The sequence below is a fragment of the Mirounga leonina genome, unplaced genomic scaffold (genome assembly GCF_011800145.1).
Source record: "Mirounga leonina isolate KUSES-001 unplaced genomic scaffold, KU_Mleo_1.0 Mir_201, whole genome shotgun sequence".
Taxonomy (NCBI): Eukaryota; Metazoa; Chordata; class Mammalia; order Carnivora; family Phocidae; genus Mirounga; species Mirounga leonina.
Window position 1 is genome coordinate 22,455,924 of NW_023270504.1, and position 12,888 is coordinate 22,468,811.

Genomic DNA, 12,888 nt, shown 5'->3' on the forward strand with positions numbered 1-12,888 from the left:
TTTATTTATTTATTTATTTATTTATTTATTTATTTATTTATTTATTTTGATGGGTTACATTTAAAAATCCTATAGCATATGTAAATAAATATGCCAAGTCTCCAGTCAGATATTTGGACCTGGTGATCAAACCCTGGCATGAAGATATACTTTTGGAGATCACTTATACATGGCTGTCACTCTAAGCCATGGATCTAGAAGAGCTCATCCAAGGATGAGCACAAACAGGTCAGAGGGCCAGGAACTCAACTCTGGGCCACAACAGCATTTTGAAGTCAGATAAAGAGGAACCAGCAAATCTTAGAGAGGATGAGGTAGAGAAGTAGAAAGAAAAACAAGATAATGGTGTCCTGTAGAGCAGAGTATTTTGGAGAAGAATTTTAAGTTAAAGGAATTATATCAGATGCTGCTTATAGGCTAAGTAAAATGAATCTGAAGAAAGAGCCATTGGATGTGATAATGTGGAGGTTAATGGTGATTTAGGAGAAATGTCCTAGAATTTGGTAGATGACTACAACAAGGTGTGCTATTTGATAGCATAATCTGATAAAATGAACTACAGAGATGCTGGAAATTTTTAAGGGAGACAAGTATAAACAGTTGTTGGTTTCTAAATTAATAAAATTATAGTCTAAGAATAGATAAAAAGACTTTTAGGATCATAATAACAGAAAGTGCATAGAGAGTATGACCAATCTTTTTTCTTATAGAAATTATTAGCAACCAGGTGAGATTCCTCAGCACTGTTTTACCTAAGTATGATTTTTGTGTAAGATTGTACGAGGTTAAATGCTTTCTTAGGGAACTTGAAGGTCTGAAAGAATCAGGGCAATGAAAATGAAAACTCAGTCTTTGCAAAATTTGGTGAAAGTGAAAGACGAGACAGAAAAATATCCTGCGTTCTCATTTTCATAATCACATAATCAATATAACTTTTCCTCATATTGATGGTCTTTGTCTTTACCTAAGTTATGTAGAATAGTAAACGTAGACATAGATTTATTAATTATTTCCACATCTTTGGCAGGGGAGTTTAATTGATTATGACTCAGAGACTCCAAACATTTTTTTTGATTGAGCATGCATCAGTTTGAAAAAAAAAAAAAAGAATAAGAATGAGAAATACATGTACATTTATGTATTTAGAAATCGTACATAAATATTATTGAAGAATTATTATTTTTACACTGTCTTTCTGCAACCTAGTGGATATTCACTCACACCTCTGATACAGATGCAATTTATTCTGGAGAACTTTGACTAAGATAATCTTCACACAGAGCTGGATCTTGGGAGGTTTCAGATCAGTCCTTTTGCCATCTGAAAACAAAAACCTACACCAAATCATCTCCCAGTAGAGTTATGTATTTGCCTTCTTACCCCAAAGGAAACTTTAGAAAAGATTCTTTAGTTCTCTTGCTCTTGTATGACTCCCAAATATTTTTTTTGAGTTCTGTGTTAGTTTCCCATTGCTGGTATAGCAAATTCCACAAACACAGCCGCTTAAACAACACAAATTTATGGTCTCAGAGTTCTGTGGGTTAGAAGTCTGACATGATCTTACGGGGGTAAATCAAGGGTGTGTGGGGGGGTGGTTTGTGTTGCTTTCTGAGTGCTCTGGGGGAGCGCCCATCCCTAACTTTGCGTCTCCGAGCCCACATTCCTTGGTTCTAGGCCCTCATCCTCTACCTTCAGCCAGCAATGTTCTATCTCTCTGACCGAATCTAGAAAAGGTTCTCCACTTTTAAGGACTCGTGATTAAATTGGGCCCACCAGATAATGCAGGATAATTTCTTCATCTCAAGGTCTGCAATCCTCTTCCCACCCGCAATCCCTTTTACCATGTAAACTACCAGATTGAGAGGTTCTGGGGATTAGAACACGCACAGCTTTGGGGGCTGTTACTCTGCCTTTCACAGGTTCTCAATAACAATGAATTTTCTTATAGAAATTAGTAAATTTCACAAGAAGTGATGGCATTAGAAGTAAATGCAGTCCTTTAAGACTCTGACACCGACTAAGTGACCAACTGCACGTGTGATGTGCTGTTTTCCTCTCACGTTCCTCCAAATAACAGCCAGAACGCTTTCTATATAAATTGTCTGCTTTTTACTGCTCCTGTGATGTTGTTGAAACAAAGTATCACAGTTAAATCCTTCTGCAGTGAGTTTACTTCAGTTTTATTAGAAACATCTTTTCAGGGCATTTTTTGTTGTTGTTGTTCTAAGAAAGGGAAAATAGAGATTGATTATTTTATAAGATTTAAAAACATTTTTTTAAGATTTATTTATTTTAGAGAGAGAGAGTGCACGTGTGAGCATGGGGAGGATCAGAGGGAGAAGGACAAGAAGACTCCCTGCTGAGAAGTGAGCCCAACAAGGGGCTCGATCCCGGAACCCTGAGATCATGACCTGAGCTGAAACCAAGCGTCCGACGCTTAACCAACTGAACCACCCAGGTGTCCCCCCATAAGATTATTTCTTAAATGAAATGTATATAACCTGTAACTCAAAGAGACGTCAAGACTTAAAGATGCTCTAGGGATTCCCCATATCCAGTGGTCCATGTGAATATCCAGCACTGTTTGTTCTTGCATTTGCCCCAAACGCCATCTTCTGATTTTTCAAACCTGAAAGACTGCCTGCTTTCTGTAGGAATTTTAGCTGCACAACAATGACTGTTGGCTGCCCTCAGGTTAAAAACCAACTCAACAAACAAATTAAAAAAAAGGGGGGGGGGGAAGGACCATACCCCGTGCTAGTTGTTATTTGCAGGGGGATTATTCTGTTAGGGATTTAGCCCTGCCAAGGGAGCTCCCATTCATGCACAGTTTTAACAACTGTCAATTTCTTCTCTACGCCCCATTACCAACGCTGGGTCTCTCCCTCCTCCCTACCTCTGTCTCTGTCTGTCTGACACACACGCACACACATGCACACACACACACATTTGTATTTCTTAAAACATCAGCCAGGTGTGGGTGGTCATTAACTACACAGTTTTTTCTGTCGTATGCATATCTCTCTGATATGAGTGAGTATAAACCAGATCCAATGTCTTCATACAGGATTAGCTGGCCTTTGACACATGTAAAAATGACAACCTGACCCTTTATTGAATAATTCAGAACAGCCTCTACCCTGAAGATCATGGGGATTCCCCCATGAAACCACCATTCCCTCTCTGCTTCTAAGTATCTAAGTTTCACAAGAAACAATGATGACAAGAGCAGACAGATTGAGATCTATGCTATTTTGATTTCTAAAGAGACTATTTGACTTCTCTCACTTTCTCTGCAAAAAAACCGTTTGTCATTGTGTCTTTACAGAGGGGCAGTGGGGTGTGTCTTGGGTCAGTTGAGTGTGTTTATAAAAGCTCCCAGCCTTGAGAAGAACATCCCGTTCCTGGGCCTGAAGATATTGAAACATTAATTACATAATTTATAATAGTGCTTTCTTCTACAATGTCTGAAGAAGTGACTTACGCGACACTCACATTTCAGGATTCTGTTGGAGAGAGAAATAACCGCGATCGAAATAACCTAAGGAAAAGAGGTAGGAGTTCAGACACAGCACGATGGGACCTTGGGGAATGTACAGGTGATAAATGCTTTTGTTCAGATGCTAAAGAGAGGTATGCTGTGGAATCTCCAAAATGGAGACAGAGTTGTGGAGTACACTAGTAGAATGAGTGTTCCCAATTTTGGCCAGAAAACATGTGGCTTCCAAGACCTCTTTAAATTGTGTGGCATCACTATGTATCATGAAGCTCTGTGTTATAGTGAAACATTGGACATGAGAGAAACCGAGTTTGGGGGCTCATAGAATTCTTTTTACAAATGAAGTCCTTGATATTTATACTTTGTGAGAGATGCCAGGCGAATATTCTTTTAGTAGCCAGATTGGAGGTCACTAAAATAGAGAAAATAGAGGAGATTTTTCTTTTCAAAGGTATAAATAACTGAAGAGAGAAATGGGAGGACAAGAGAGTCAGAAATAGACAAGAGATAATTTCTGTTTTATAAGTAGTTTAAATTTTTTTTTAGGGAGTGGAAATTCCTAGTATAATTAGTAGTGTTGAGTCAGTAATAACAATATCCACATAGTATTTTATGTGCATTATATCATATTTTTATCAAAATATATTTGGGAAGTAAATGCAATAATATTAGCAAAACTGAGTCTGAAAAAAATTAAACAATTTAACCAAGTTCCCACAAAGGATAAAAGCTCAAACTCAGTGCAGTCTTTAGCTCATTCCCTTATCCCCTGTTGGAAGAAATATTAATCTCTGTGGTCAGGAATCCAGTTTAGTATATCAGACTATATCCCTTATTTTCAAGAATCTGTTGACAGTTCAGGCTGTTACCCCAAATCATCTAAAATATAGGAACTACTTTCTTCTTCTCTTGGATTTATTTTTACTTAAGTGTGTGTGTGTACATATGCACGTGTGTGCATGGTTTGGGGGTGATATACAAAGACAATGGAAATAGGTTTGCTGTGAGTCTAATAACAGTGGTTATACATTTTGTTTAAGTTATAGCTGCAACCCTTGAGAGAAAAGGAGTTGTGGGTGAGATGCATGTGATAGCACACCCGGAAATTTTCAATACATCTGTCTGAAATACTGGGCTACATGCCATTAGATCCTAAATTAAGAAATAGTGTAGGTTAGAGTGCATATTCATTTTGTCTTTCATTCCATACTCATTCATTATCTATGAGATGATAAATAGACTGGATAATAGATATAAAGAAAATCCACAATAACCCTTGCCTTGTGAAGGATTGCAATCTCAAAAACTTGAGGTCTTTCCTGTTGGCAGGATCACCCAGAGAAGCAGTTTCTACAACATCTAGTACATGAATTTAGTAAACTTAAAGAAGGATGTGTGATGATGTAAAACAAAAACCTGAAAATTAGGAGACACTCTTAAAGGAAAGGAAAATGGTGGGGAAGAGAAGTGGAGGAGAACTGATGGTGGGGCCCTCACCACACATCATTTTAGGTATTTTCTAGATGGCACTTTGAAGAGGTAAGAGAGAAATAAACAGTTCATGTGTAGCCATAATTCCTCTGTTGGCTCTCTTCAGGGTATCCAGCTCTTTCACCCATCTGGCGTCAGGCTGCCCTGAGTCTGCTAACTCTTTGTCTGATGCTGCTGATAGGGTTGGTGACCTTGGGGATTATGTGTAAGTATATTTTCATCAAACCCAAGAAAAGTGATCAGGAAACTCGTTTGTAAACTATGTAAATTCCGGTTTGGTTGTATTATGTGATCATAGCTCCTTCATTCTCCACGTCTCTAAGATAAACAAGCAAGGGACAGACTTGAGGATTTTGCCCTAAATCCATTTTCTCTTGATAAACTAGACTGGATTATGAAGACAACTTTTATATTCCTCTTTATTGGTTGGAATAAGAAGGTTCTTTTCTGCATAGACACACATCCACTTATTATTCCAATGGTAAGAAATAGGGAGCCAAGGGAGGTGGACTCAAGGAAGAGCATGCTGTCTCATTCACCCTGAAGACTTAGAACAAGACTGGCTTAATCTACTCACTCAAGACCATTCTAGTGTAGAAATAGCTTGCATGCTATAAAGGAAAAAGAGATACAAACAAGGAGGAATAGTTGCTTGAGATACCTCACCCTCTAAACGAAAGTTGAACCACCTCCACATAACAAGGGAAGCTCCACTCCCAAGCACAATAGCCAAAAAAAAAAAAGTATTCTCTTGGTTCTGACCCATCACTGAGCCATCAGGGTTGAACAGGATAGGGAGTCCTGAACTAAAAATAAGTGGAAGAATATCCTAAGAATCCATACTCTGTAGGATATTGTTAACTATATGATGGACAGAGTAGTGAGTTGGCACAGTATTCCCATTTGGGGAACTTGCAGTCAAGAAAGTTTATTCTCTGAATGACACTAGCATCTTCCATGCTACTTTATTTTTACATATGTAAGATTTCATGGATAATTAGAATTTAGACATACTGATTTAGACATATGAATAGGGCCTAATGATGTAGCTTGCTCTTTTAGAAAGAAATAGGATGTTCTAGCAGCAGTAACAAATATTCAATAGCCAATCATTATGAGGATATGCAGTTGATCTTCTATAATGATGTATATTTTAAAAATGAAGATGAGGGGTACCTGGGTGGCTCAGCTGGTTAAGCATCTGCCTTTGGCTCAGGTCATGATCTCAGGGTCTTGGGATCAAACCCCACATCAGCCTCCTTGCTCAGTGGGGAGTCTGTTTCTCCCTCTGCCCCTCTCCCCCCCACACTCGTGCTTTCTCTCTCTCTTGAAATAAATAAATAAAATCTTTAAAAAAATAAAGATGCAATGATACATATTCATTGGTTCACCATAGAATATGTGTGCACCATAGAAGGGTGAAACCTTTTTTCCTGAAGTGCAGTGCTTTTAGTGCTATAACTCTTAAATTTATTGTGATGATGCATTGCCTGAAGTGTTAACTAAAAAGGTAGATTTTGGGGTGCCTGGGTGGCTCAGTTGGTTAAGCTTCCAACTCTTGATTTTGGCTCAGGTCATGATCTCAGAGTCATGAGATCAAGCCCCACATCCAGCTCCATGTTCAGTGTGGAGTCTGCTTGAGATTCTCTCTCTCCCTCTCCTTCTGCCCCTACCCCTGCTTGCACTCTCTCTTTCCAAAAAATGAATAAAATTTTTTTTTAAAGGCAGATTTTATGGATCCAGAGCCAGAAATGGTCCAGTATGGCATTAAAATTTTCATTTAAAACAAAACCAGATATTTGGGTGATTCTGATAAAAGTGGTCTGTATACCATACTTTGAGATACCCATTGCCTTAAAGGATTCTATTCCTATTAAAACAACAATTACATGAACCAACTCCAAATAGAAAAAAAGAAAAGTAGTTCCACTAAATGAATGGCAAAATGCCTGGCACAGCCTTAGATTAAATGTCAAAGACATATAATTATTAATTCATTATTTTAATACAAGTGTAATCATATTTAAAATCTCAATAAAATTATGAGGATGAGCTCCAAACAATTTGGAATAGAAAGGCATCTGGTGTGTTCCTTCCATGATATTTCAATTATTGGAAGCTACAGATAAATATTAAACAATGTGAGAAATATTTCTGTGTTAAGAATTATCTATGGCAATGATGAGAATGGGAAGATATTTGAACTTATCTCCTGTTATGTCTTGGAGTTTTGCAGACATCTAATGAAATTAACTCAGATTCAGAGAAATTAAATCAACTTCAAAAACTCATCCACCAACAGCAGGATAACTTATCTGAGCAGCTGAGCAGCTACAGAAACTTTCCCACCGAGGAGGAGTTTCTCAAATCACAGATCTCCAGTCTATTGAAGAGGCAGGGACAAATGGCCGTAAAACTCTGCCAGGAGCTAATCATTCACACTTCAGGTAATTGGGACCTACTGGCCAGTCAGGTGCAATCTGTTGTCCCAGTTTGCATTGATCACGTGTGCCACCTCATAGTATGAGAAAGTTGTGTTCTCCAATGACCTCTAATGATATCACACTAAATTTATAGAAGACACGGGAAGATATCAATTTATTTAATATTTTTGAAAACACAGAGGTGAATTTGAGAAGCGTCATGGAATGATACCAACCTGGATACTTCAGCTTCTCATTTTGTGAACTATTTTTAGGTGATCCTGACATTTTAAGAAACTAAAAGTATAGCTGGTAATTCTGAGGCCAGTAAAGTGAGCCCTGAAGTGAGAATTTCAATCACTGTTGCTCCATCCCATAATCGGGAGTGACTTCATTTTCACAGGCTCCTAAAGCAATATGGTTCCAGAATGCTGGGTCTCAGACTCTCTCACCAAGTTCAATCATTTAGTTTCTAAAACCTTCCCCATGGGGGACCTGGGTGGCTCAGTTGGTTAAGCGACTGCCTTCGGCTCAGGTCACGATCCTGGAGTCCTGGGATCGAGTCCCGCATCGGGCTCCCTGCTCAGCAAGGAGTCTGCTTCTCCCTCTGACCCTCCCCCCTCTCATGGGCTCTCACTCTCTCTCTCTCATTCTCTCTCTTTCAAATAAATAAATTAAAAATCTTTTAAAAAAATAAAACCTTCCCCAGTCACTCTAGCATTATTTAATTTGTACTAATGGGTGTAATTTCTTTTTCAGACCACAGATGTAATCCTTGTCCTAGGATGTGGCAATGGTACCAAAACAGCTGCTATTATTTTGCAACAAATGAGGAGAAGACCTGGACTAACAGTAGGAAAAACTGCATGGACAGGAACTCCACTTTGGTGAAGATAGATAGCTTGGAGGAAAAGGTCTGGTTGACTCTCCTTCCCTGGTTAGAGAAATTATTCATGTCATAGAAAGTAAAACAAGTGGAATGTGTGACTCACAAAGTAGGAATTCAGTACATTTTGAAGGAGAATTAACATCTTCTTTTTTTTTTTTTTTTAAAGATTTTATTTATTTATTTGACAGAGAGACAGCAAGAGCTAGAACACAAGCAGGGGGAGTGGGAGAGGGAGAAGCAGGCTTCCCACTGAGCGGGGAGCCTGATGCGGGGCTCGATCCCAGTACCCTGGGATCATGACCTGAGCAGAAGGCAGACGCCTAATGACTGAGCCACCCAGGCGCCCCTAACATCTTACTTCTGCATTCCAGAATGTGGCTCACACATGACATTGTTCCCATTCTCCCTCTCAGGATTTTCTGAAGTCACAGCCATTACCCACGTTCTCTTTCTTCTGGTTGGGCTTATCCTGGGACCCATCTGGAAGGAGCTGGCTATGGGAGGATGGCTCTGGCCCTTCTCCATCCTTGTAAGTCACTAACTGTTGGCGGGGGGGTGGAATACTGAGAAAATCAATGTTAATTGTAAGAATTATAAATCTAGATACAAAAAAAGAGTACAACATACAAAGAAAAGAGAGCTTCAGTAAGAAATAATGAAAGCAAGAGTACCTAATTTTGTGTATGTGACAAACTCATGGCAAGACACTGAAGCTTATGTATTGGTTAAAATTTATTTTTTATATAATAAACAAATAATACTTACACTTACTTTGTTCGAAGTAGTGTGAAATATTAGCTCTGTGATAAAAGCACTGTTATATTCCTATTTTGTGGATGAAACAATTGTCATAGAGAGATTAAATAATTTGCTCAAGGTCACTACCTCCTGAGTGGCAAAATCAGGACTGAGTGCTTCTGTGACCATGAGCTTGGCCTCTCAGCTCCCCTGGCTCTCCACCACTTACAATCCCAAGGGTGGTTTATCATAAGAACATACATTAACACATTTCTTTAAATTCAATAATTGTCAGCCATTTTCTAGGGGCAAGTAAGTCTGAATTGACAGATTAGTTTAACAATTAGTTCTGTGATGGGGATTTGCCAATTAGATTATACGGCAAATGTTTTTCACGATTTAAAATGAGCTAAGTCTGCCACTTCAAGGTTTTGAAGAAATATTTAAAGTACATACAGGATATATGATACTTTGAAAATTACAGTTTTTGCAACTATTTAAAGTTATGAAAAATAGGTATTATCTTAAAAATATGGAAAGGAACACATAGTCTTGTAAAATTCTCTTAGCGACTACAAACCAAATATTTTGAGGAACACAGCTCATCACAACTATATTAAAATGATACAGTTATATCTGTATTTTTAATATAATATATGGTATTTGCATATCACATGAAGTGTTAAGAGCTTTGGCCCCTTTCTGGGTGTACTAGGTTTTTCTCCACCTCCCTTCCCATCAAATTAGTCAACTGTTCACCTCCCTCCTGTCTTGCTTCTTAATGCACGCTGTCAAAGTTTCCTTAAGCTGAGTTATAATCACTCATTTCCATCGAGGATACTAGGTTTCTGCTGTGACTCCCCCAATTCCCTGAATAACACACAATGATATGTCTATACTTTTCTCCCTAGATATACTTTATCTTCACCCCTTTCCAAGAATGCTGTCATGGCTTTTCCCACTCACAGCAATTTCCTGCTCTCTAATGTCCACTACTGGTCATATTAAATCAGTGAGTCTGGTTTCATGCAAGTAATCATGGTGACACGCACATGCAAAGTAATAAACACCCCCCCAAAAAATGACAGTTACTTCTTTTTAACGGAGTGATCCTGGGCATGAGATGATTACCAACTAACCTGAGGTATTTCTGCTACACCGAGGCTTTATAGAACAGGACCAGGATACCCTGTAAGTGCAGCTGTTTCCACTTTGAACTTCAAGAAGATGGGTCCCCTCTCCTAAAGGAGTTGTCATCATCCCGGGCCCCTCCACTCACTCCTAGTGAAAATATGGAGGAGGTGGCCCCCTGCAGCAAGGTTCGGAGTCTGTGGACACTGACGCCCTGAGGCTGTGCCTGCCACCCTAGGGGTGTAGGGGTGGTGGAACTGAGCTTCGGAACCTTCCCTACTGAGTAAGGCTACTCTCGGCAAATGCATATGCCAAGAGGAAGACTTAGTAAGCCTGGGGCACCTGGGTGGCTCAGTTGTTAAGCGTATGCCTTCGGCTCAGGTCATGATCCCAGGATGCTGGGATGGAGCCCTGCCTCGGGCTCCCTGCTCTGCGGGAAGCCTGCTTCTCCCTCTCCCACTCCCCCTGCTTGTGTTCCCTCTCCTGCTGTGTCTCTCTGTGTCAAATAAAGAAATAAAGACTTAAAAAAAAATTTAGTAAGCCCAGCCCTGAAGCAAGAATACTGCAGTGTAGCACAGATCATTTGAGTAAAAAGGCACATGGGGATTTAGATCTGATCAGCATAATTTAGTAATGACATTTTTCAAAAAGTTTATTTATTTATTTATTTATTTATTTGAGAGAGAGAAAGTGCACCGCAAGCATGGGAAGGAGGGACAGGAGAGAGAGAATCTCAAGCAGACTCCCCGCTGAGCCCCAGCCAGAGTCTGAGACAGGGCTTGATACCACCACCTGAGATCATGACCTGAGCTGAAATCAAGAGTTGGTGGCTTAACTAACGAAAGCCACCCAGGTGCCCCTGTAATGATACTATTGAAGAGTTATCACCAATTCCTTAGCAGAGGAACTAGGGACCGATATCAGAACCACATCTATGTAATCATTCATTTTCTCTCTGAACCCCTATCTTATCCTCTGTTCACCTTCCACATATGTGTGTATAAATATATATAACACAAAATTATATATATACAAAATTATATTTGTGCATAATGAAATGTTATAACTTTTTGCCCAGGATATGATCTCATTTGTCTGTTTTTCTTCATAAAGTTCCAAACTAAAGAAATTGTAGTGCTTCTGATATAATCTGCACTGGGTAGTTTCTACCATGATAATGGCGAGGATACAAATTCTCAACCCAGAATTTAAGTATTTTCCTTAAATTATTCTACCTGGGATTATGATTAACTTGAAATGGAACACTCAGATTCTCCAGCTTTAAGAACTTTGAATGCTATGGAAACAGAAGTCTCTCAAAGTTCAGATAGATAGTCTTTTGTAACTGAGGACATTGAATTGTGATCAGATTTCAGATATGAAATTTGTAATTAATTTTAAGTGGATTAATTTTCAGATTCAGCGCTAAAGAGTATGCTCAGATCAATGGATCCAAAGGATGTGCCTATTTTCAAAAAGGAAATATTTATATTTCCCGCTGCAGTGCTGAAATTTCTTGGATTTGTGAGAAGACAGCTGCGTTAGTGAGGATTGAAGATTTGGATTAATATGCTTCTTCCAGATTCACCCGGATGTAAGGGACTTGTGGTTAAATTCATGTGAAGAAAGAGAAAGCTCCCCTACTAGAGCCAAAAACAGATGAAAAAAATGACTGTGATTTCAAACCCATCAGGCAAATAAACTTCACAGAACATTCTCCACTTCATCGTCGATGCCTTCTGATCTGTTGTTCTGGTTATTGCTGGGGACCCTGGGGAATAGCTCTTCTATGGCCCTATTATTCTATCTCAGCGTCATTTCACTGAATTCCCTCTCTTGAATAAAAGATTCTTTTCCTGCTTTGTTATTGCATATGCACAAGTGCACAGGAGGATATGTAAATATTTAGCAGCCAGAACTGACACAAGACACAGCCCTGGAATGGCATTCAGGAGACCCTGTTGTGATCGCGGTCTGGGGGATTCTGGGGTGGGGGTCCCGTTGGCTAGAGCAGCAATACTGTGCCAAGTGATTTGGAAATATCTTAGTATCTTAGCAAACGGTTTGTACCCATGTACCAGCCTTGTAATATAGGTGAAGTAGCACATCATTTAGTATTTACATTCTCATTTATTTAGATTAAGTAAATCCTGAGGTTATTGTGGTAATCTGGACATTATTAATAGAAGTTTATAATCTTTGCATTGAAATGTTATTTCCTTTAGAGAACTCCTAAAAAATTACTTGAAGATAGTAGAACCATTATATTTTATTTTTGAGAACTTTCCTGTGGCGCCTGGGTGGCTCAGCTGGTTAAGCATCTGCCTTTGGCTCAGGTCATGATCTCAGGGTCCTGGGATCCAGCCCCTCATCAGGCTCCCTGCTCAGTGGGAAGCCTGCTTCTCCCTCTCCCACTCCCCCTGCTTGTGTTCCCTCTCTCTCTGTCTCTCTCTGTCAAAAAAAAAAAAAAAGAACTTTCCTTTAACATAGTTGGTCAGTGTCCCTGCACTTTAGATGTCAAACCTTGTAAATCTAGAACTTGAGAGTTTTTCTGGGACAAACTTGCTGGTTTAAGAATAACGGTGAAGGAGTTAGTTTTCATTTGCTCCACATATAATTATATAGCTATGTATAGGCTAAAGAAAACAGTAAACCAACCTGCGATACTGATTTGTCTAAATCAGAGATCTAGAATTTACTGGAAAAACTGATATGAT

At 39.1% G+C, this 12,888-nt stretch overlaps 1 protein-coding gene across 1 annotated transcript; it reads left to right on the plus strand.

Moving 5' to 3' along the window:
- The first annotated feature begins 3,463 nt into the window (after nucleotides 1–3,463).
- CLEC12B (C-type lectin domain family 12 member B) lies at nucleotides 3,464–11,854 on the plus strand. The gene is made up of 6 exons (XM_035027881.1): nucleotides 3,464–3,554; nucleotides 5,097–5,195; nucleotides 7,219–7,437; nucleotides 8,173–8,327; nucleotides 8,716–8,831; nucleotides 11,589–11,854. The coding sequence occupies exons 1-6, from the start codon at nucleotides 3,464–3,466 to the stop codon at nucleotides 11,737–11,739; spliced, it is 831 nt and encodes a 276-aa protein (XP_034883772.1). The 3' UTR covers nucleotides 11,740–11,854.
- The last annotated feature ends 1,034 nt before the right edge of the window (nucleotides 11,855–12,888 follow it).